The sequence below is a fragment of the Aythya fuligula genome, chromosome 8 (assembly GCF_009819795.1).
Source record: "Aythya fuligula isolate bAytFul2 chromosome 8, bAytFul2.pri, whole genome shotgun sequence".
Taxonomy (NCBI): Eukaryota; Metazoa; Chordata; class Aves; order Anseriformes; family Anatidae; genus Aythya; species Aythya fuligula.
Genome location: NC_045566.1, coordinates 3,030,781 through 3,055,351, shown reverse-complemented (window position 1 = coordinate 3,055,351; position 24,571 = coordinate 3,030,781). Strand labels below are relative to the sequence as shown.

The window sequence follows — 24,571 nt, the reverse complement described above, 5'->3', positions numbered from 1 at the left end:
AGGGAAAAGTAATTTATTTCTAGGCCAACTCTATAAAGTATAGTGTGCAGCTTATTCAAAACTAGTCTGATTATTGACTGCGATAAAGTGCAAAATTTCTAATCAAACTCTGCCTCATAACTCTGAATTTAATGGCTAAATGTTGGGGGAGTTGATTTTCCTTGTTTGTTTTATTTTGTTTTAACTTAGAATGACTTCTCAGTTATGAGAATGCAAGGAAACTTTCTTAGGTATTGCAACATCACTTTTTATGTACCATATTTAATCATTTTTTTTCTTTCTGCCCTTGCTGCCCCAGATCACTTTTATTTATAAATGCAATGCTAGTCTGCAGTCTGTGGTCCCGCTCAAGTCGTGGAAAGATTCACCATTTCAGGCATTGAATCAAGCCATAAAAGCAAAGCTATCTGATTTCAAAGGAGAGGTTATGAAGTTAAAGTTTTACCATGACTGCCCTTCACAGTCAAAAGGGAATGTCAGGGCTCACAGGTGAATTTGTGTAACAAACCTAAGTTTCTGTAAAATATAAGTTTGCTTTAATGAATTGCTTTAATGTATTAGTATAATAGTGATCGAAGAACCTAATTAACAAAATTTTCAGTTATGCCTCCCTGCTTAAACTATTAAACTAGCATGCTGGAGATGAAGGTAGAATTTTCAGTATTAATAAAAAAACAAACCAAAACAAAAAAACCTTTCAGTAGCCATTTATAGCTTAAAAGTGATTTGTCCAAGAAGAAACACTTTTGTGCAGGTTATATGCTTAATTGTTAAATTCTTTAGAAATCAACAGAAAAGTGTTTAATTGGAGGAAAATTCTTCCATAGTTAATCCTTCTTTCCAAAATACTGGCTTCAATTGAATGTATAGAAACTCAAAATCTGAAATCAGAATGAAATGTTATTTTTTGTAGTCAACAGGGTATATTTTTTAACTTGTAACCATCATACTTGTAAGGAAATAAAACAGTTGGATCACTCTTCATAATAATATACACATCACATCTGAGTGTTGCCTTAACATTATAGTTCAATAAAATGTATTCAACTGTTCTGCATAAATGTCAAGTGATATAAAATTCAATCATACTTTTGATACAATAGGACATGAATTGGGGGTGAGTTAAAGTAAAAAAATATCTGAAGTATTATGCAAAACCATTAATTCTATATTTTACCAGTGTGATTTAAGATTACTGAAAATAGATCCTGTTAGTCATTTTCACTGACACATGTTGTGTTACAGTGCCAGCTTTACTGTAGAGTTGCTAGGAGTCTTTACAGAGCAGTAATACACAGATTTGCTTTTAAGTTCTCATATAATCAGAATTAATGAAGGCTTTAATAACAGGCTTTTTATTTACTTATTCACAGATGCAAATACATGAGCAATGTTGTGATACTTTCTGCTAAATTTAAATATATTCTAATCAATTCTAAATGAGTGGTAAACCACTTAATCTCAGATCTTTATAATTTCAAGACAAGATATTTGTGCATAAAGTATGCTCTTTTGTTTGGGATTTGCCTCTTAGATCTTCTACACTTTTTATCATCTGCAGATTAATTTTTATATAGATATCTGTGGTTGTGTGTGCATTTATGTAAATATATCCATCATATTCTTGAGTGCAGGGCAAAGAAAACAAGTAATAGTCCGTGCTAGATTAGAGGGGAGGAAAAATTTGTGTGGTTACTGGGAGACTGTTCAGAATTGCTAAAGCAAGTTTGCTGAAAAGCACAAAATTACAGTGAAGTTTATAATTGTGGTTTAAAGGATCTGGATATCCAACTCTGGTTTTGACTCTTTTTTTTTTTTTTTTTAATTACCCTTTTAAAAAATAATGAAAGCTTTGAGCCACGTACTCTTTGTTTTGTGAAAAGAGATTCAAGGCTTCTAGTGGCAAGTACACTGTTTGCACTTATATCCACTGTTCATCTAAAAAAAATCATAGGATTACTCGATGAGCAAATCTGAGATGAATATGCGTGTGGCTTAGCTTCATGCATCTCAGAGAGGTGCATCAGTGACAAACCAACCCTTCTAGACTCCCATTAGTGTTGGTGGAAGCAGTGTTGGGAGGGAATGACTTTTTGAGAGGTGAGTCTGAGCAGAAGGGCTGTTCTTGGTGCTGAGGATTACACCCAAAGCAATTCTCTCTGTCCATTACAGATGCTTAAGGAAACTTTGGTTTTAGGTACCCAGCTCAGAGGGGATATGAATATTCTGGGTTGCACTATTGGTGTATACCAGCCCATTTCAGTCGCTGCTTGTGGGGGACTCGTGACTGTTATCTGCAGTATTTAAGAAGCCCTGAAGCCTGCTGCTCCTCCAGACATGCTTGTGCTGGGGTCTGCTCTGCCAATGAGCAAAGCCAGATGTGCTGCAGAAGTGGACGAATGCTAATTAGACACTGGGCTGCTTGGGGTGCCCTGCAAGTATTTTACTACTGCGTTCTCTGAAGCATTTTGAAGCACAAGGCTTTTCACCTTTCCATCTTAATTTTGGTTATAGGACACGGCGTGGTGCTGAATGGTCTCCTAGTATATCATTAATGCCTTTTGTCATCTGTTTTCTCAAAACAGACATCATGCTTGGGGTAAAGGATATCATGCTTCAGTTGTCTGAAACACTGCAGTCCCCGTGTCATGCTCTGAACAAACAGTATTAATGAAAACTCTTAGCAGGGTAGAAGAGGCATCTGAGTACTTAGAAAACTGAGTGCTGAGATCGAGAAATTATTACTCTGGTATATGAATTTTTAATGGGCTGTCTTTCTAATAATGTTTCATCTATCAAACAAATGATAAGCATATCCCAAGTGGCTTACAGGATATTCCCAGAAATGCACAAGCATAATTCCAATGCCTATATATTTTAATGAACTAATTACAAATTAATTATACCAATTATGCTAAATCAATGGTATTGCTGCTTTGTCCTGTGTTTTCTTTTGTCCGCGTTGAGGGATTTAGGTGCTCAAAACAGAGCCTTCTCTGTTATTTATTTATTAATTAAGGCTGTCTTTGGAGGGCTGTTCAGGTGTTCCTAAAACTTTGGGATGCCGTTAGAGACCTAGAGTAGATGTAGCCTTTTTGTCATGACAGGGCTGTATTTGTGGTGTTCAGCTTCACAGGATCACTGTGTACAAAAAGATCTCTTTCCCTTTTTGACGGATCTCTGAATTTCTAAATACTTAGCAGGAAATGTTAAAATCTTTGAAACTGGCTCCTTGCTAGCGAGGCTGATACTTGCTGAGGGGGGAGGTAGATGGGAAGGGCTGATCTCAGGCTGTGTTTCTTGAAATGATTGCTTTCAATGGATTTTTTTTTTTCCCCTTCCCACCGTGATGGCTTATTTAAATAACGAGCGTCGAAGAGGCATTAGAAAGAAACCTTCTGTGTATTTTCCCATTGTCACCGCTGTGTTGGGATCTTGTCAAAGCTCTCAGGCAGGGCAGTGCTTTGCCTTGATAAAGCCTGGCTGCCGGGCCCGCTGAGGGAGGCTCAGCCTGCAGCCCGCTTTTGGTGGCGATAAGGCCTCGCATCGTGCCACCAGGGACCGAGCAGCAGCCTCCTGGTACGGCTCCACCTCGAGCAAGGACCTTCCCCCCCCCCCGGCCATTAAAAAGGTGTGCTGCTCGGTCCTCGGGCCAACTTCTCTCTGAAGCAATATACTCTACCTCCCGTAATTTCCTTGTAATTTCACTTGGAGGAGTTGCTCTCTTTTTCACCTCTTAACTAACTTTTATGTGGTGTTGCTGGCACAGTTAGCGGCAAGCGGGTTTTGATGGTGAGTGAGGGACCCGGCGCGCAGCTTGGAGAGTGCTTTGGGATCATCTGTGATGCAGGGGGCTACGCCAGCGGGTTTGAAAGCTTCCAGCTTGTTGGTAACTTTGTCTAGCCTGGAGCTAAACCTCCGAGCCTGCAAGTCAGGAGCTGAGCTGTTGTTATTGAGACCGGCCCCTTTTCGTAGAAAGAAATGAAGATGGAAGAGGGCACGGTGCGTCGGCAGGTTAAATGCAGGAGAAATGCCGAATAAAAACGGCTGCGGTCCCAGGGGGTGAGAGGGAGAGGGAAGGAAAATCACACAAGATGAAGACTTTAAGAGAGAAAAGCACTCCCATTAGTGTAAAGGGTACTTTGTGTAGCCCTGAAACAGTGTTTAGCAAAGACCTGGTGCACGCAGGCAAAGGGATTCTGTCAGTGCTGTTTTACAGAAATATCGGAAAAACCACAGGTAGCTGAGTCGCAGATTTCTTGAGGCAGTATTGACCAGAAGGCAACTTGAAGGGCCTGATGAGCTTTTATCAAATTAAACAAAAAGCTGAATGGACTTTATGTGGAGCTTAATTTACTGTGCTTTGAAGTCGGAGTATTTTAAAGCAGCTGTTTTAAGTGTGTGAAACTAGAGAGGACGAGGCTTGGAGTGGAGGGGGCTGACATTTGACGTGGCTTGTAGGATCGCCTGGGAGATGCTGTGCTTGGAGGGCAAGTCCCCGAGCACCCGGCTGCCCCAGAGAGCTGGGGGTCAGGAGCTCACGGGGCCAAGGTGGGTGTAAATACCTGCACATCCCTGCAGGTAGTACCAGGCACGTCCACACCAGCACATCGTGCTACCCAGACCTGAGGCAGCATGAAGCGTGCCTGCCTTCACCTCCCAGGTCAGTGCTTAGCGGGTTTTTCCTGTGATCTGGCTACAGGGACTCTACAGCTGCCTTATTCCTGGGGTTGTCTTCATTATCGTTATTTCTTTTTCTCGCTGTCGAGCTGAAGTCTTTCTCGCTGCACATTCAGCAGGTTCTGTTCTGCCCTTTTCCCAGGGAGCATGGGAAACGAGCGTTTTCTTTTTTACAACAAAATCGCTGCGCGGTCATTCACAACAGGAAGTGAAGCAATTTAAGTGTCTCCAAATATCTTTTTTTTTTTGCTTCTTATACCCCAAACAAACAGACTCCAGATGTAGAGTCACAGAAAAGCAAACTGTCTTATTTGTGGAAGGTGGTATCCAGCTAGATTTTTTTTCCTATTTTGGGCTGTCCAACAGCGAGATGCAGGCTGGAATGTTTGGACAAGTCGCTGCCTAAACATTTGCCCTCTTGTGATAATTTGAGCTTTGTCTGTCTTGCGATAAGTTTGTCACGAACAAAGCAGCATATTCATGTCCTTGTTAAGCACATTTTCACCTGATCATGTGATGGAAACCTGTGGCTCACTTGCAAAAGCGGCACAGCTGTATTAAAAAGCAGTTTTACAATGGCTATCAGCTTGGTACTGGGGAAACTGATAAAGGCAGCTTTTCTCCCATCTCTACAACCCATCCACATTCATTAACATCAAAGTTCTGTAAGCCTCAGTACCAACTGTGTTGGTACTCATCTCACGGAGGATTTGCTTCTCTCCCCCTATGGGAAAGTTCTGCATCCTTTAAATCATATTAAGCTGCTTCATTTGTAAAATGATTCTTAATAGTGTGCCATGTATTGAATTCAGTGTAGCTTTTTGAAAAATTCTCTTGGAGTTCGGCTTAAATACTACTTTTCAGGACTGAAGAGCTGGTGAATGCAGCCGAGCACATTCCTGGTGAAGTTTCTAGGATGTTCGTGATTAGTGGTTTCCAAACCTCGGGACAGCAGCACTAAAGGCGTTGGGAGAGCAGAAACCACGTTAATAAGAAATCAAAGAGCCTGTGTATCTCAGCGTGAGGTACAGACATGCACAGGAATACAGTGCTTAGGTAGAGAAGCCGAGGAACTGGGATGCAGGAAGGCACTTTAGGGCTTGGGCATGCCCTGAAGTTGGGCTGGAGGGAATCATCAGTCTGATTTGGGGCGAGAAGGTAGGAAGGGATCCTGTGCATGGAGCGGTGTGGCGTGTCCTGGGGGTGATGCTCCTACACACAGAGCCCGTCTGTTGTGAGCTGCAACAGCCACTGCTGGGAACAATACCTGCGTGTGCAGAGAGAGCAGAGTGTTACTTAGAACATCTGGTTTGCTTTGGTTTGTCACATATCCTTGAAGTAAATACTGAGCAGTATTATTATTAACCTTTAGAAATGTTTTCCCTGTTCCCCCGAATTCTACCAATCTGGTTGTTCTTTTTCATTTCCTGCTAGAAAGAATAGCGTTTAATAAAAACAAAAAACCCCAAACCAAAGAAATTCATTGTTATTCCACAGATGTCTTCTGCCTGCAAGAGAAGCAGAGTATTTAAAGGGCCAAAACTGTAGTTAGGGTTTCTATTAAACACTTAGGAAATCTCACCAAGGGTAAGATAATGTAGATGAGACCAGAGGAAATTATGTGGTGGAGGGCTGCTTAACTAAAAGCTGTGCTAGCCTTTTGGTGAGCACGTGGAGATGGTGGAGCAGCGGGCACGTAAAAGCTCAACCCAGCCAGCTCCAAGTCTTGCTGTGAGCCGATGAGATTGAGGTGTGTGTTGGTGCTGCTGGATAAGTGTGAAGAACTCTGAACGCTCCTGGAAGCTGTGAGGCATTCAGTTTTCCTAATGCCTCACCCTTCTGGGCGGTGCTGCTCCCCAAATCCAAATAGTACTGTTGCGTTTGGAGTTTTTGTGTCCGTTCTCCCTTGGTTTTCTCAGTAGCCTCAAAATTCCCTGCAGCCTTTTTCTCACCCTTCTGTCTTCTCCACCATCCATGCTGTTGCCAAGTCACTATTTGCAACCACTTGTTGGAGGAAAAAATCAAACAAACAAAAGACTGAAAACAAAACCTACCACCACCAGCCAGCCCTGTCTCCCTACTTGTCTTTTGAAGCTCTTCCTTTAGCAATTTTTCCATAATTCATGTCTTTTGCTCTCTAGGATGCAAGGTCTCCATATGGAGAACTCTACTGGGTTTGACAACGTGTGCTGCGCTACCATGGGTTGTTAACAGGGCTGAGGTCAGCGTGCCTACCTGTGGAGCTGCCCGCTTGGCTATCCAGGTGGATTTTTGGACTATCCGGGTGGATTTTTAGTTCAGGGACTGTTTGAATCTGAAAGCTGGTCAAGCTCAGAGTGTGCATTAAGCCCGCTGGCTGCAGGTTATGCAGGTTATGACTCTTTCCCTTGGCACGGTGGTATTTCTCTCTATTCCCACACATCTCTCTCCCTTTTATCTCATCACACAGTGGCTTTCTTCCATTTCCTTATGAGTTCAGGGTTTTTTTCCCCTTATCTCAATGGCTTTTCCCCGTAGTCAGCATTCAGTGTGTTGTTTTTTTTTCTGGAGATGGAAGTCTGAAAGTCTGAGGTATTAGGAGACTAATGAATGTAATCCCTGTGACTTTAGCTGTGTTGAGAGCAAATATGAAAGGTGGATGAAACCTCGGGTTGATTGAAAAGTTTGATAAATTAAAAGATAGCGACGTGCACGTGAGCCCACCGCACAGTGCCGCTTTCAAGACTGCCGTAGTCGGTGCCTATCTTTCATCTTTTTTATTTGAGAAGAACGGCCGTGAGCAAGCCCTCTTTCTTCTGGCCATTCCCCGAGGACGCTCGTCCTGGCTGCCTGCAGCACAGCCTGGGTGCGCCGCCGAGGAGCTCCGGCTGTGCCGTGCCCGCTGGCCCCAGTGGATGGATGGACAGACGGACGGACAGAGCGGTCACTGGCCACAGGGCTTGTTCTTGCTGCAGAGCACCTGGACAACTTCAGGTCACTGGTGGTGAAAGCCCACTGTGGGAAATCCCTGGAGCCACCTCCTCCTGTTTTCCCGTTCTCTCTTCTCCTTTGGGTGTGGCTCTGGTTCGCTTTTTGTTTTTCCCCCCCTCTGTGGATTCCTGCTTCTTTGCTGACACTTCCCACAGCGGAGGTTTTGATTAATGCTGGCTGTCCCCTAGAGCTTCTGCAATGCTTTGCCTTATTCCCTCTCTGCAGATCGATAAACACTTACGTTTTATTTCCAGTGCTTTGCCTTACATCACAACAAAGTTCAGCCTTCTGCAGTCCTGCTCACTTCAGTCTCATGTGAGTGGAAGCAGGAGAAACAAGTCTTAAACACTTGGTGTTTCAGCGTGCTTGCCCACGGTATCTTGAATTCCCTGGCTGCAGTGTGAAGCACAGTGGGTGTAACAAAAACTAGCTGGTTACTTACTTGGGGATGGTTTGGGGTTTTTTAGGCTTTGAGTACCTTTGGCAGTTCTGAAGACCGGCTCCTGTAAATCTGCAGAAGTGAATGAGCAGAAGGTTTGAACTGTGGGTCTCAAGCCTAAATTGAGGCCACGTTAAGGAGGGGATTGGGGCTCGCTCAGACCTGGTTCCACCTCTTCTCTGTTCGAGTCTGGAAGTATTTAAGGGCTTGGAGAAGGGTGCAGGTTGGTTCTTTCTGGACTCCTGCACCCAGCTGGCTGTCGGTGCGTTTGTGGAGGGGGTCCTGCAGTGCAGCAAGTGGCACTTGGCAAAATGAGGGCCGGGATGACTACTGGGAGTAGTTCCATTACACTCAGCGTACAGGTAAATGGTTTCATGCACTTCCTTCTACCTGATAGTGAGATGAACATCGCAGGCGCTCGTCTGGCCCTTGTAGCTGTTGCTGTCTGTGTGCTCCTCGCGCAGCTTGCTGCAGTGCTGTGCGCGGAGTCTTCCAGTCTGCTCTCGTACTCGAGTGCAGACTGGAGAGTTTTAAATATGTATATGTATGTTAGACCTGGAAGTGGTCCCATGCAAAATGTAATGAAGCTGGGTTGCTCTGACCTCTGAGCTCTAACATGTGTTTGTTTTGGCTCTCTCGCCGAAACCTGCAGTATACAAATTGGCACTTGTAAAATTGTTCAGATAAATCAAAATTGGTACAGGGAAAAAAAGTTTCAAACTGTTTCTTTTGGGATTCTTTGCCATGCTATTTTTGATGTGTGTTTTCAGAGGAGTGTTTGTGTGGCAGCAGGCAGTTTGTTGCTTGAAGAAAGCTAAAATATTCTAGGAAGTCAGGCGAGCTGAATTTAGATCTTGCACGGTGCCAAAACTAATATAGCCTGCGAGTGAGTGAGAGTGACTTTGTGCAGTAAATGTCAGTCACCCGCGGCTTTGTCTTACATTTTCATATGAGCCTTTAAAGAAGAAAAACACAAACAAAACCCCAGAAAATGTGGTAGCTGCTTACATCCAGCCGAGTCGCGGCACCGCCGGCCCCCGGCGCCCTGCTCCTGGCTGGGTGCTTGGGGTGGGCGCCCTGGGCCTGCAGTGCCCTCTGGGGGCTGCTGCAGAAACCTCTGCTGTCAGAGATTGAAATCATCTTAATTTTCCGGTGTGACAGAGGTAATCCATGCTGGTTGTATTTCCAGACTTGTGTCCTATGGATAGCTCATGGAGCGTGGATGCTGGAGGTGAGCGTCACCGGTGGGACCCTGACTTGGAGCCGCAGCGGGGTTACGCACCGGCAGCAGTGCACGTAGGACTCTGTTAACTCCATGCCCCTGGGACTCCTAACGTTTTAGCAGATCTCAGGTTTTTAAGAGACTTCGTACCGCTCCAAACACGGGGATCCCAGAGGCAGCAACTGCAGTGGCCCCTGCCTGACTCTTTGCGCTGCTAAATGAAGCCAGAACAAATGAGGCTCTGAAAAGGAGGAGAAAAATTTGACACCTGGCCTCCAGGAAACATTGGTGGGTTTTGATGAGGAGCGGTAGGGGGGAAGGGAAAAAAACTCCGGTTGAGTGCAGTTAAATATACGGTGTGCTAAGTGTGAATAAATTGTGACTATTTTGAACAAGTTCATATACTCCGTGGCTGGCTCGAGCACAAAGGGAAAGACAACAGCCACAACGTGCTGCCTTCTCCAAGGGTAACCTGGAGGCCGGCATCCCGGGCTGCTGCTGCTGCACAGCAGTGGTCAGCTTTCATTATTCATACAAGTTGCAGGGTTTTTTTTATGTGTAATCCTTTTTTTTTCTCTTTTTTTTTTTTTTTTTTTTTTTTCTTTTGAATTTGTATCAGTGCCTTGTGAGTGAGGAGTTTTTCGGACAGCCTTACTTTCCAGTGTGATTCCTTCTCCTCGTTGTTCACGAAGGGCTCCTTTGTGCAGTACGCTGAGGTTACAAGTTCCTTGCTAAAGGTACCAGCCCCATTTCAGGCCCATTTTAAGAGGACACTCTTAACATTCCCTCCTTGCTGTAACACAGGCTTTTGTGGGAAGATAACTGCTTCAGCTATCCACCTGGAGTCCCCGCTGTATCCCAGCAAAGTGCCCTTACTGCAACATCTCAGCGCTGGGCTTGGGGACGGGGTTTCTTCCCAGCCTGGAAACTGCATCCAAATAAATGGACTCTTTGCTGTAAAGCAGACTGAAATGCAGACCTCGACTGCTAGTGACTAAAAATCGTGATTATCTGGCTTAACAGAAGGCAAGAGAAATGAATTAGGAGCCTCAGGGTAGGCACGTGCAGTCCCAGTCAGCGTCGTTCAGTGACCTCAAATGGCTCTGGCGGGTCTCTTACTGTGGAGGTGGCCCCAAAGCCCATCAGGGCACTCTGGGGGGAAGTTGTCTCTTGCACTTTGTACAGAAAGTAAGAATCTGGTTTTCAGCTGGCTGCTAGCACTGTTTGTCCAGTTGTACTCACTGTTTACAAGATGTGAATGTGAATTTAGCGGCTGCTGTCTTGTTTTAGCAGGTGGTGTTCCTTAGGGTGCGTTCGAGTTTAAACTGTAAGGCAAGGTTCCCAAAAAACCATTGCTGCTTTTGTTTTGGTAAGAAAAGCACGGTGCGACCCACAGTGGCAGTCACCCTCACGTTAAGTTACAGAGATACGTGTCGGTGATTACACCTTGAAATTCGGTAGGTCTCTGTCTTCACATGTGGCTTTTGTTGCATTCCTCCCGGCGGTCGCGTTGTGATTCATGGTGCCGGTAACGAACATGTGGGGCTGTTACAGCACTGCCCGCATTACAGGCTTAACCCTGTCACCGTGCAGCCTACATTGCTCTTCTCTTCCTGTACAATAGCTCCCTCTGCTTGAAACCAGCAGTGAAATTATAACCTTTGTTTTGTATTTGCCTGATCAATGGGTTTTGATACAGTTCCCTTTCTTGAGCAGATTTCTTTTGCTGCTTTTTTTGAAGCAGTTCTGATACCTGACTTAGGCTCTGCATGAGATGTTGCACGGCGATGCTGCTCACCCTGCTGCTCTCAGCCCTTTACTGTGCAGCTACGTGTGCTTGCAGGAACTCTTACCGTTCTCCTTGTTAGCATCAGGACTACAGTTGGCTACTTTTACAGCTAGACTAAATCTTACCAACACAAGCTGATTTATTGATGCCAAAATATTTTGATTTTGGTGAAAACTTGCATTGAAACAGGACTGTTTGTCATCAGAAAAGGGGTGGCTCAGCCACTGGCCTTGAATATCTGTATAGGAGAAGCTGTATAGGTGGGATTCCCTTGTCCTACTTCAGCGATTCTATCTGGAACCAAAAGGAGAGAAGCTTTGGATCAGGTAGAGCAGGGATTTGAGCTTCTTTCTCTATGTTCTCAGCCAGTGCCATAATTACCGGGCCAGCCATTCGCTTGCAAACCTTTGTCAGCTTATCTGCATCAGTAAGGATGAGTGCTGGTTTTGTTTTGTTCAGGTTTTTTTTAATCAATATAGCCAAGGCAGCGAAAGTCATAGGAGGAAAGCTGTTGTGTCAGCAAAGGTGCAGCTTTGCTGAGAGAGCGTTCACCCATTTAGGGAGCCAGCATAAACCTTGCTTGCCATGGCAAGATGAGCCAATGATAAGGAAACTTGCTGCTTTGGCTCTATGAGCAAAGCCTTCCTAGTGCAAGCAGCGCCCTCCTCACTTCAAAACAGCTATCCTAATGTGATCCTGGTTTTGCAAAGAAGTCCAAAAGGTTATTTATGCATTGGAGCAGAAACAAAAATGGAAAACCTCTCAGGAGTCTGTCAAATGGAGTGTTTCTTCTGTGCTTGGCCGTCTTCAGGGTGGTTGGGCACATGGGTTTCTTGGTAAGGCCAGGACACAAAGGGCAGCAGTAACTTTACATTTTCAAAATTCAGATCTTTTAAAGCAAACTTTCTTATTGTTTCTACTTCTTGGAATCCTTTTGTACTTTTCTGGACTTTGTGCATTTGTTGGGGTTTATTTTTTGCCTTCTGGTAATTCCCGAAGTGTACGCAATGTGAATAGCTTGGCGTTTGAAACATATGAAATCCTTTCCACCCTGTGTTGTACAAGGTACAACCTGTCAAACAGCCGAGCAAACTGGCACATATTCAGCGGGCAGAACAGCGATATGCAGCAGAGGGAAGTTCCTAGGCTTGGTTTTCGGGGTATGATGCTAGTAAGGAAGCCTCTTCCCTACGATGCTGACACCCAGTGTTTGTGAAGTTTATAAAATGATGGGGTTAAGCAGTAGAACAGCAGAGAACTATTACCAGCACGTATTACTTGAATTCAGCCTCAGCGTGGCTCTTCCTGCTGAACTCTAACTTCACTCCTCTGATTTCAGCCACTTTGCAGATATTATGTTCATTGCCTCATATGTTTGTACATACCTTAAAAAAAAAGTTCTCTTGGAAAGTGGTGTATGGTTGTATAAAAATAAGGAGTGAAAAAAAGCATTCCTGTTTTCAAATTAACACTGAGGTGTGAATTCGTGGTGGTCTTTCTGATTGGGATTCTGCAGTGTTTGGTCCCTCCCGTGCCCTGAATACTGTGCAGGTCCTGAGGGAATAATAGTACGTGGTTATGTTTTTGAAGACACAGTGCATACAAGGAACGTTTCTGAACTTTGTAAACACTCAGGGGAAGGAGAAGGAGGATTTCCAATCTTTTTTTTTTTTTTTAAAAAAAGACTTCTGAGTGTCTTTTTGCCATATTGTAATAATTTTTGATTGTTTCAGTGGATGGAGGATGAATTTTTAAATGGCTGAATGTGTGACAGAAATGACATAATTGTGATTGATAGAAGTAACAATGCAAAGGTGAATAGTGGGAAAAAAACTGATGAAGTGACTATCTTCTCATCAGTCTAGTCTCTCCAATGTGTATGATGTTGTCTGCTTCATGTTTCTCTGTATTCATCACTGCGGTGCTCTGTGTCCTCGGTAAAGAGCTTAGTTGCTTTTCTGGTGCTGATCCTCTCCTCTTTCTTAAGGAAGCCTCATGAGTGGAGAAAATTTCTGTAAGCTGTCCTGCAGATTTCAGAAAGCACCAATACTGCAGTAGTTCAGTGAATGTATAGTGCTGATTCTTGTATGTTGTAGTTTTAATTCTTAAATTTAATACATTAATATTTTAAATAAAGTTTCTAATCTTGTAGTGATTTTTAAAACCATTTTTGCTGCTATGAAGCTTGCGAATAGCAAGCAGAATGGTTATTTTATGTAACGCTGGCGCATAGCAGGCTGGATGGAGGGCTGTGGAAGAGTGCCAGTGTTGTTTTTCTATTTGCAGGTTGGCCTGGCTGTTTCGCCGTATGTTAGAAGAGGGCAGGCAGGGCATCAGTCAGCTTTAGAATTAAAAATTTCCTAATGGATTAGGCAAGTGACAGAATATCTCCCTACTGCAAACCTTTCGTTTTGCAATCTGCAAGCCATGACTGCATTAGTGGACAGTCCTTTTTAATGTCTTAGCAAACTTCTGTTGAGTAGAATAAGATGAGGAACGTGCTTAACTGCTCCTTATCTATTCAGAATAACCATTGCCTTTCTGGGGATTTTTTTTTTTTCAGGATCCCTTAGATCCAACAAGAACAGCCATTGTGATCAGCTCGTTGGTGGCAGGTGGAGTAGCTGAACGTGCTGGTGGGCTTTTACCAGGGGACCGCTTGGTCTTTGTCAATGAGAAATATTTGGACAGCGCAACTTTGGCAGAGGCAGTGGAAGTATTGAAATCTGTACCCCCAGGAAGAGTTTCTCTTGGAATCTGCAAACCTTTGGTGGTAAGGACTGCGATTTTTTTTCTGTCTCATTCTGTGACATAGATCAGGTTGTTGTATTTCGGGGGAGAAATTCATATGTATGTGGAAAGCTGCTAATTTGCCGTGTGTGCACCTCGGATATGTGTTGGGTAGCTGGCAAATGGGCAGCTCAAAGGCCTAAAGGCCTGATGAGAAAACTGGCGTTCTCAAACTCTGTCTGAAAGACCATCCAAATGGAATCAGAAGGGCAAACTTGGGTGTGAACTGGCCTTATGTGTAGGTGTAATGTGGTTCAAGCAATTTGACAAATTAATTAAATACGTGCTGAAGTCCATTTCACTCTGAGACACTGCTAAGTCCTTGCTTGAGCTCCAGTCGCATCAAAGAAATTTAATCTGTTTGAAGTCCAGACTGTAAATTCAAGTAGAATTTCCTTTTTTCTGGAATCAGGGCTTTGGAATAGGCAGTAGTTTACTTGTGAACACTGCAGTGTTGTTGATCAAGGGCAAGCAGGTAAAATTAATTAAAGTAAAGCACAATCCAACAGAAAGCGCTTGCAGCTCAAACTGGTAGCAGAGGGGGGGGGAATAAGAATGTAGGAAGGCTGTTAAATAAATTATTTCCTTTTCTAAAAAAAATAGTGCTACGTCATTGTTCTTATCTGTCTTTCCTCTGCATTTTTTTAACAGTATATGTAGTAATATCTTGAAGAGAACAGCTTTTATTCTGTCTTCTCCAGTGGTGACATTTTCCTTTTTATCATTCTGTAACTTTTTTTCACCCTCTTTCCTAATAGCTGTTTTGCCTTCTTCCCTTTTATTTGAAAAATGTGAGCTTTTAGTTCTTTGTTTTGTTTTTCTGACTTACCGTTTTGATCACCTTTCTTAGGGAGAAAGCAAAGAGGAACAGAACATGCATGGTGTCGATACCAGAAGCGTTAAACCCAGCCCTGGATCTCCAGAGCCAACAGATAATTTCTCAATAATACTTGAAGCACCACAGGTATCTGGTTATTCTTTTGGTTCAGCTGAAGTTTATAGGACAGGAAATAATGTTTTAAAGTCAGAAGACAGCGTGCCCTTCAGATAAGATCATAGATTTCAGTATTGGATATGCTTTGGGTTAGTATCCCTATAGATCCTAAGAGCTAACTGTATACTAACTGTACTGTGAACATCAGGCATATGCGTTGTACTTACCAGTGCAGTTCCTGGACTGCCCTATCAAATTTACTATATGATTAAAATACCTTGGGATACCTCGGATATGAAAGAGGAATGGTGTATTACTGGGAGTCATAAGTAGTTGGTTCTGCTTTGTTGGGAACGTAAGGTACGGGATGGAACATTTTGTATTATGATGAAGCAAAACAAAGAATTAGTCTGCTGTACAAGGCAAGCTGGAGATCTCTCCTTCATAGACTTCCTGTGTGGTCTTGAGTAATTTCTTTAGTCTCTTTTTCAGATTATTTTTTTTTCTGAGAAATAACTTGATTGCAGGAGGATGAAGCACTAAATACAGCAAGAGAAACTCAGATACCACAGTCATAGGCAATTGTATTGCAGTACTGACTTGTAGAGAGTGAGAGAGATTTTGTCGTTTGTTTTCAAATGCTCCACAAACGTGAATTAATTTACAATGTTAAATGCATTCTTTTTATGCATTCTTTACAGACTTCTAGAAATTCTAGATTTTCATACTGTTAAACCTGTCTGCCTCTCTGTGGACAAAAACCCATCTTTAATGCTGAAATTATGTATTAGAACAAACAAAAGGAGCACTATTATGGTGTAGATGTAGGTGTACTATGTAGAAATTAACTTGGAAGTGTTACTGATATTCGTGAGGCAAAATGGAATTTATTGTTTACAAGGTGCATAGGAAGGGTTCCTGGCAGAGCAATGAGTCCTGGGCCAGCTCAGATTGTTTCCCTACTTCCCAAATCAAGCTAATGTTATTAAGCATCCTTACATAGAGTATTGCATCTCAGTCCTGTTGATTATAGGCACTGTAATAATCAACTTGTACAAAATACAAGCGATTGTATTTGCTAGTGTTTGGCTTTACTTTATGTATGACAGAATCGATGGCAGCATGGAGATGCGTTATAAAAATGCCATTTATTACCTTATCTGCTCGTATGAGAGCCAAGAGTGGTGTGCCATGATGGCTTGTGCTCTGACGTTCTAGCATAGTGCCAACGAAGCTGACTCAAAACAAAAATCTTAAACATTTTACACACTCCAACGGTAGACTTTACAATTATGCTAGCAAGATTCCCTGTACGGTTGGTGGAGCCTGGTACTGCAGTGCAGCAGTGTGTGGTTGTACATAGATGTAGAGCTTAGGGATATGGTTTAGTGGGGACTGTTAGTGTTAGGTGAGAGGTTGGACTCGATGGTCTTGAGGTCTCTTCCAACCTAGAAATTCTGTGATTCTGTGATTCTGTAGCTGCGTGCTGGATCAGGAGATGGCAATATAAATCGCTGTCTTGTTTCTGAGCAAAGTCCACTTTTATATTATGTTGGAAATTGGTGCCTCTTGCAAGACCACAGTGTTCGGAGAACGATGCTGTGGAAGTAAAAGAAAAAGAAGTAATGTTGAAGAGAATCAGAATCTCTTCAGATCGGGTATTTAGTGAGATCAAGGTACACAGGGCAAAAAGGAACACTTAATGCCTATGAATACGGAGTAATTTTTAGACTATTAATGTGGTGCAATTGTGCCAGCTAGCATTGCTGTGTTGGTTCGTTACGCTCTTGTCTGTTTCTTCCTTTCTTTCCTGACTCGCACTTGAATTATGAGCACTTTCTGGCAGTTTGGTTTTGGTTTTGTTGCACCTTGCTCTATGGTTTGAACTCAGAAAACAGTTCTCTACTGTTTTAAACAGCAAATTACTTATTAGAGTGTCTTTTTTTTTTTTTTTTTTCTTTGAGTATATGGTCATCTGTCCTTATCAGCTAACTATCAGGCTCTTCTTGTATTTAACTGCTGCGGTGGTTTTGTAAGAAATATGTGTGCGTCCACAGAGCGATGACAATAATTCGAGCCACAAAGACACTTTAGCCGGATTTGTGTGTGCTTTTTCCTGGAGTTTTTAGTGAAATTTAATAATCCTCATTCCCTAACTTGAGTCTAGATTGGTTGGCTGATTGATATTGCTGCAGCAATATCTGAGCTGTCCAACTTACATTTCGTTATATTTAAAGGAAATTGCAATGCCTACTTTTGCTATTAAAATCATAAGTCAGAGAGTGCATTTTCCTTGAGAAAAAATGCATAAGGTGGAAGATTTTCACTTTAAAAATCAGGATGTAATTTTCATACGGTTCTAACATAAAACAGCTTTAAAAGAGTTAGCAAGAAACGTAATGTAAAAATCTATATTCCTGTAATGTTTTATGCAGGGCTTCAGAGATGAAACACCTTTTAAAGAAGAAGCTGTTGATGAACCAATTTTGGACTTGGGAAGGTCATTCCAGCTTTCTAAAAATGACAATGAGTACGAGAAGGAGTCCTGGGAGATGCGTGAATTTTGGAAACCCAGAACAGAGGACGTGGATGAGGAACGGGAGATGTTGGTGGACGATGTGTATGAAGATCATTTAGACTTCCTGAAATACAATGCATCACATCAGCAGGAAGCAGGCTCAGGGAAGAACCTCAATACAGAACAATGGGCTGAGAAACTTGAGACAGCTAAAACGCAAGACTTCAGATCTAGTGTTAACTTAAGTCCAGAGCAGTCCCTGGAATACCCATTCAGTAAGGAGCAAATGGTGAGTAGTGCTGTGCGGGGCTCGGTGCTGTGCCCTGACTGCGAGGCCTGTACACCTCAAGGAAAATTCCAGATCTGAACCCTGTAAGGAGCCTGTCTTGTGTTTTAATTACTAGATGAGATCTGGGTACCTCTAGTAGACACCATCTATCATTTTGTGTACCGTGGAAGCTTCTGTTGTGTTCCTCAGTGTCTGTACACTGACCTGCTTGAATGAGGCACACGCTCTGGTTAGCCTATTTGCAGGCATCCTGCTTGGGTCTTCTTTCCCATCTCTGACACCTGGGCTCACTTCTTTTTTGTAAGCTCTGCTAATTTGATGCATTTCAGTAACAGCTGGAGTCAAGTTATGGTTTTAGTAGGCCAGGCTCTTCAGCAGCGATGTCAGTGAAAAGAACTCCATCTTTTCCTCATTAGTTGTAGACCCAATCAGTTCTTTGAGCTAGATAGTAATGGAGTTGAGTGAAAAATGATATGGCAGAAGCAATGGTAAAAATATACCTTTTATATCTACTTCTGGTAGATAAAGGAGTAGAAGGAGTCAAAGTTTTGGATAAATTGCAAAACTCATAAGACTACTTCAAGTATTCTTGAGAATATCTTTTCCGAGTTGTTCATTCACTCGCTAATGAAAAAAGTGATAACCTCAGTCTTCCGTGTGCCAGCTTCTAAGTTCTATGCCTTTATAGGAAAAAAACTAAAGTGGAAAAGGATTTAATATCACAGCAACAGAGCATTTCTGACTATCTTCTTATGTGCTATGTACATAAACAGGCTAACTTTGTAGCTTCTACTGACACTTTTATACCACAGTGCACAATGTTCGGTCTATACATTAGTCACTAAAAACAACAAACAAACAAGTAAACGACTTCCTGCCTGGATTGCAGGCAGGTAGAAAGAAGCAATTGCTTATATTACAATAGCGTAATATGTTTTTCACACCTTTCCTTAATATAGTGTCTAGATGAATGGTTAGTATTTTGTAGTTACCTGAATAAGGAAATATGAATGTAGCTGAGGAAATGTGAACGTTTGCTGTAAAATCAATGCTCATGTTAAATATCTCCATATAAGTTGCTGCTATTGCTTTCTAACTTTAATTACTTTTTTCTCCTCTGTGAAGTACGAAGAAAATGCTAGCGTAAGTTCGCTGTCTTCTGGAACTACAGCACACAGCAGCTATCAAAAAGGCAGATTGGATACTGAAGCTACCCAGTCAGGAACAGAAAAACAGATGGATTTAGGTTCGTAAAAAGTTTTTTTATTTGTTGTACTTTTGTGTTTAGAAATTTAACTTTTATACCAAAGCACAAACTTGTTTTTAGTCTTTCAAACGATAAAATATTCAAATGAAGAGCTCTGCAGGCTCAAGGCAGTCTGGCTTTTAATAGGCTGCAGCTTCGTTTTCTTGCTGCTTCTTCAAATGTTTACCTACAGTTGTCACAAGTAATATTGAAAGTGGCTGCAGCTTTGTCCTGTCTGCAAAGAATCACTTTCCTCTGTCTAGCTACATCCCCAGGAGGACTCCAGGCTTGAGCTATTTTGTTTACGCATGTAATTTCTGTCAGGAATTTGTCTCAGTTACTGTTGACTGCTGATTCTATGGATCTTCACACCTAACAATAATAATAATGATAGATGTGGCAGGTTTCAGAGGTAACTTTACCACAACCAACGCATGCAAATGAACTCTATGGTACATGATTGCATCTTGGTTTTATAATCTGTACTCAGGAGCAAAGTTTCTCCTTGTCAGATGGCTGGAGACCTTGTACTCAGCAACAGCTCTGAATATAGTTTGTAGTTCAGTGGAGCCTGCTCTTTGGAGGAGACTTTTCTGGAGCAGCTCGTGGGCCTGTTTGCAGTACGAGAAGCTGTAGCAACCTTTTTAGTTTCCCAACAGCCCAACAAACTGTGAGTCTGGTCTATTTTTTTCTGATGGCTTCATGTGCATTGGAATGGACATTAAAATATGCCTTTCCAGTCTCCATACTGCGTCTCAAATGAGTGAGGTGGACAACCCTGTATGTGAGGATTTTCCCCTATTGGTTTTATGTGTGTTCTCCAGACTCTTGCTGGCCGAATTGTTACCTTCCCCAGGCTGCCACAGAGCAGCCTGGAGGAACTCAGGAAATCTGAGTGGTAATGGATGCACTGAAATGAATGAAGTGATTTTTTGGGGTGAAAATTTCTTCAGATTTAATCTGGATTGCTCCTGTTTCACTACATCAGTATGTATGATTTGAGGTACCTCTCCAAGGCCAAATTAATTTTCTTTTGTCCCTCACCCCGCCCCCCCCAATCAGTGATTAGGATTTGGTATGTCAACAGCAAACTAATTTATCAGCCTGCCTGAGAAAGCACTCACTGAGTGAAAGGAGGTACTTTCCTTCCTTTGTCACCTGCATCATATACAGCAGGAGCTGTGTTAACCACAATGGCAGACTAATGACTCTGGCAAGGAGCTCTGGTGGTTTAATTAATGTTGATATTTATGGCACCAAATTGACATCAGTCATCCGTGCTGGAGCAGGGCTTTGCAGTGCTCTCCCTGCATGAAGGATGGGTTCACTATTCCTAATCGTGTTTTTGTAAGAAACATCTGTCACATAAGTTGTACCTAAGCATGTCTCAGTTCCACAAAGATCTGGCATTTCCTGTTATTGCCTTACAGAAGGCACATCAGAAGCCAGCTGCTGTAAAAAAGAATTTAGTGTGGTTAAAACTTCCTTCAAAATAAATGTTCTGTGTTGTGTTCTGTATCACTGAGTCTCTTGATCATCACGGACCATCTACATTTGGAACATGGTGAGCTAAGGGGTTTATTTCTGAAGGTGACAAGAAGATGCAGAGACAGAGGAAGCAAAAGTTTACATCCACACCTTTACTTCTTCAGGTACGAAGCTTTGGATCGACTCTAAAGTAACTGAGCTTGCCGTTGACCTAGAAGCTATTGAAAAGGAAGAACTAAAAGGGGAGGATTTTGTTTTCACCAGCAACCAGCAATCTGGGAGAGTTACCACATTAGCTCAGCCTAGAAGAGCATCATACAGGTATGGAGAAACACTTCTGTTTTCAGATGATTTTCACTTAATACTCGTAACTTTTTTCCTTCTTTGCTTAATTGACTAATTGTTGAAATCTTTGTGCTGCTCTGATATGTACTTTGGTAGGGGCCAGTTCTGTGACTTACAACCTTGCTGAATTCTTACTTTCCATGTTTCTTCCTGAGTACTGGGCCACCTAACCCACAGAGAGGAGAAGCCAGAACAGATGAGACTTGGAGGAGAGGGATGTAGCTTGCACTAGCAGTATTGGTCTTTACTTCTTAAAGAGTTTCCCTTTAGTTCCTTGCTATATCTCCATCCTCTTGCTTTTTCTTTCCCTCTCTTCTTTAGGGAAGAGCAGTTCAGCTATGACCATCAGGCCTGTGCTGGAAAGGTTTAATCTTGCCAGTGCTGCTGGGAAGCCTTGAGCTGGCACTGGTCACAGACAGTTGCCACACCTTTAAATTGTCCCCTGCTTCCCCCACTAGTTTTGGGTGAGTGGGTCTACAGGACAACACTCAGGTCTACCAAAAATAAGTGCAAGCATGGATTGTTTCAACCTTTCTGTGGGGACATGCAATTTGATACTCCCATTCCTCTGCCATGAAGAGATGAGTCATATGTAGTATAAAAGTTTAATTATACCCTGTTCTGGGGTGCTTAATGGAACGCCCAGGATCTGTTCTCTCAGTTGCATCACACTAAGATTTCTGGTAAGCTAGACTGGCTTTATCATGTTTATATCCTTCTGTAAGCATCACAGCATATTAATCAGAAAATAAATGTTAACTGCCTGAATAGCCATTCAGAATAAGGTACAGCAGTGGAAGTGTGTATATCGCAGAACAGCTAATAAATTCGGCCTGCCCATCATGTTTATTTCTGGTGCATTCCTGAAGTACATTTAAACCTAAATACAAAAATTCCTGTCTAGTCTGTTGACTGTGCACATTTGATTTAAACTGGACACTCTGAAAAGGCGTTGCTGTCACACTGCCAGATACAAAATATGCAAGGAATTGTGACCTGGCATAGTTGATGCTTTTTTTTTTTTTTTTATTCCCTCTTCCCTCTGCCCCCAATTAGTGAACTGCCTGAGAGAGAAGAAGGAGAAGGAGAAGAAACTCCAAACTTCAGCCACTGGGGACCACCACGGACGTATGTTGATATGTTTACATTATTTTTCCCCATTTACCTTATGTCTTTATTTCTGAGCCTGATTATTTCTTATATTTTTTTTTCTCTTCCCTCTTCTCTCAGTAACTCAGGGTACTTGTGTACCTTGGGCTTTCATAGATACAGTGGATTTTTAACAGATGTTCAACAGAATTATACCTTCTATTTATAGAGCTGACTTGGGAAAGTTTGGTGGGTTTATATTGTGGATGTTCTGCAAATTCATGTTCATTCAGTACCTACTAGGTGTGAACCTGTGCATAATGCTGCTGTTTCCTTTTCCATGGGTTCTCTGCTGAACTTTGAGGCATAATCTGAATTGTCATCCAGCTCTTACCACGTTCTCATTGTATTGTTAACATTTTTAGGTAAATTGACTTTATGGTCCTAAGTACTGTATTAAACAAATTCTGCTTTAGCTGATGAATATGCAAATAATACTCAGAAGCCAGTGTTCAGAAAGTTGCATGAAGCTTTGTTTATTTTATCATTTGTTTAGCATACCACTTGCAGTTTTTGCCATTTCCAGTCAATTTCCTTAAACTGAAGGAGGCTGAGTTTGTTCACTTGAAGACCTGGCTGTTTTACCCTGACTTTCTCTAAACTGAAAGCCTATTAGAAGCACAGTGGGCATGGACTGGCAACAGGTTTTTTTTCTTTTTTGTGGGGTGAAGACTACTTGAGGGTAAAAAGCCACCTCTGCTGAGAGCATTCTTAGGCTTCTGGCTTCATCCCTTTGCTCTATTAAACAGAATTGAAAGACCAAAAGCTTACATTTATTTAACGCTTTGCATTTAGTAGCTTAAGAAACTGTTTCAAGCTGTTAGACTTCTGTGCATATTTTTTCAGTGTTGAGATCTTCAGAGACCCACACGTGTCTCTTGGAATCAGTATTGTTGGTGGACAAACCGTCATAAAGCGCCTGAAGAATGGAGAGGAACTTAAAGGGATCTTTATCAAACAAGTTTTGGAAGACAGCCCAGCAGGAAGAACGAGGGCTTTAAAAACTGGAGATAAAATACTTGAGGTAAATGCAGATAGACCTACCTTTTCAATTTAAGAAATAAAGTTTGTCTCGGCTTTGGGAGAATGGAGGGAAGAACAAAATACTGCCACCATTTATGTGAAGTATTGATGACAATGCATTTCGAAAACCAAAAATATATATATCCGTACTGTCATCTTTTCTTTTTTAAACGTCAAGCTGTGGAGGTCTTTTAACATTCTTCTGTATATTTAAGAAAAGATAGCTATTTGATGGGGAAATGAGAAGGGGAAAAAAACCTTCTTATATAAATGAATAATAAGTAATAATTTATGCCCTGACTTGTTGGCCTAAATTACAAATATAGAAGTGCATACTGAAATTTGGGCTGTTATTTTGTCTGATAATTTGGGGTAGTTAACAATCTGGTTAACCACAGTTTAAGGGAAAATCCTGAGTATGGGAAGTGGCTTAGGTGTGAATGGCATTATTGCCTTGGGGAGCCCAGATTCAGACGTATTCATTTGGAGAAAAATAAGTGAAAATCAGCACAGCCAGAGATGACAGTCGGGAATGCCATTTTTGTATGTGCTTCAGGGTTGTATGTGATGTTTTGAAAAATTGTTTCAAAACGGATTTAGTTCACAAACAAGTAGAATCTGAAAGAGTTGTACTATACCCAGCATTCTGCGAGAGTCTTACTCATTATGTTTTTGTCTAGAATTACTTTGCGAAACATATGGCCATCTTTATTATGAATAAATTCTAAGCAGTATGCTTTTCCTTGAAGTATCATGGAAAAATCTTTCAAAAATAATTTCTGTTGACTGATTTTGGTACCTTCCTCATATACACTAACCTGTGAATGTTTGTGGTCCCTTGTAAAGGCTCGGTGCAAAAGACAAGCTACCTAATGAAAATAAACAATATTTTTTAGGTTTCTGGGATAGACCTACAGAATGCCACACACGAGGAAGCAGTAGAAGCTATCAAGAATGCGGGAAATCCTGTTGTGTTTGTAGTTCAGAGTTTGTCTAACTTACCAAAAGTGAGTTTATTCCTATTTTTTATTCCAAAAATTAATAAATGTGTATTATGCGTCTTCTTTTAAACTTGGATAAATTTCTTTTTGCAAAATCTGTCAATTTTTATGTCTATCCCTTCTGTCAGAGTTTCTGCTTATAGACCATATGATTACTTATCTGGCCCGATTCAAAACCATGTTCTTCTGATGTAAGTTGGGTAGAGATAAATTTGTTGACTAGGTGTTAATTCGGTTCTCCCATCTGTGCAATTGATTCTGGCCGTGTGCTTTCATTTGTTTGTATTTCATCATCTAAAAATATAGTCTGTTATCCAAATGAACAAAAGCGTGATGAAAAGTAGCCAGATTCCCTCTAGCAGCTCCATGTAAAATGTACCATCCGAGAAACCTCAAGCAGTGCTTTCAGAGCAAGTTAAATTTCAAGAGATGTCGGTGTCTCCTCATCTTCAAGGCTAAGGCAAGAAACCTCTTAAAGTCTGTCTAAGAAAAAGCACACAATTCTATATGCCTTGAAGTATATACAAAAAAAAAAATAAATACAAGACTTCTATATACTTTTGATATAATAAGAGCTATTACTTGGGTATTTTGGTGGAACTTAATCTATGTGCATGCCACCAGCTGTAATCAAACTACCCTAAATATTTCCCCTTGTAAGAATAAAGAACAGCAGGGAGGAATATTA

The 24,571-nt window shown here is 41.9% G+C and overlaps 1 protein-coding gene across 1 annotated transcript in view; it reads left to right on the top strand.

Annotated features, from left to right (window-relative positions):
* PATJ (PATJ crumbs cell polarity complex component) overlaps positions 1-24,571 on the top strand; it is a 141,759-nt gene that overhangs the window by 31,484 nt on the left and 85,704 nt on the right. Inside the window, exons 20-27 of the mRNA XM_032192027.1 lie at positions 13,664-13,873; positions 14,741-14,854; positions 17,260-17,631; positions 18,757-18,877; positions 20,530-20,686; positions 21,767-21,838; positions 22,706-22,883; positions 23,779-23,889. Of these exons, the coding sequence (XP_032047918.1) occupies positions 13,664-13,873; positions 14,741-14,854; positions 17,260-17,631; positions 18,757-18,877; positions 20,530-20,686; positions 21,767-21,838; positions 22,706-22,883; positions 23,779-23,889 (1,335 nt within the window). The remainder of the gene's footprint in view (positions 1-13,663; positions 13,874-14,740; positions 14,855-17,259; positions 17,632-18,756; positions 18,878-20,529; positions 20,687-21,766; positions 21,839-22,705; positions 22,884-23,778; positions 23,890-24,571) is intronic.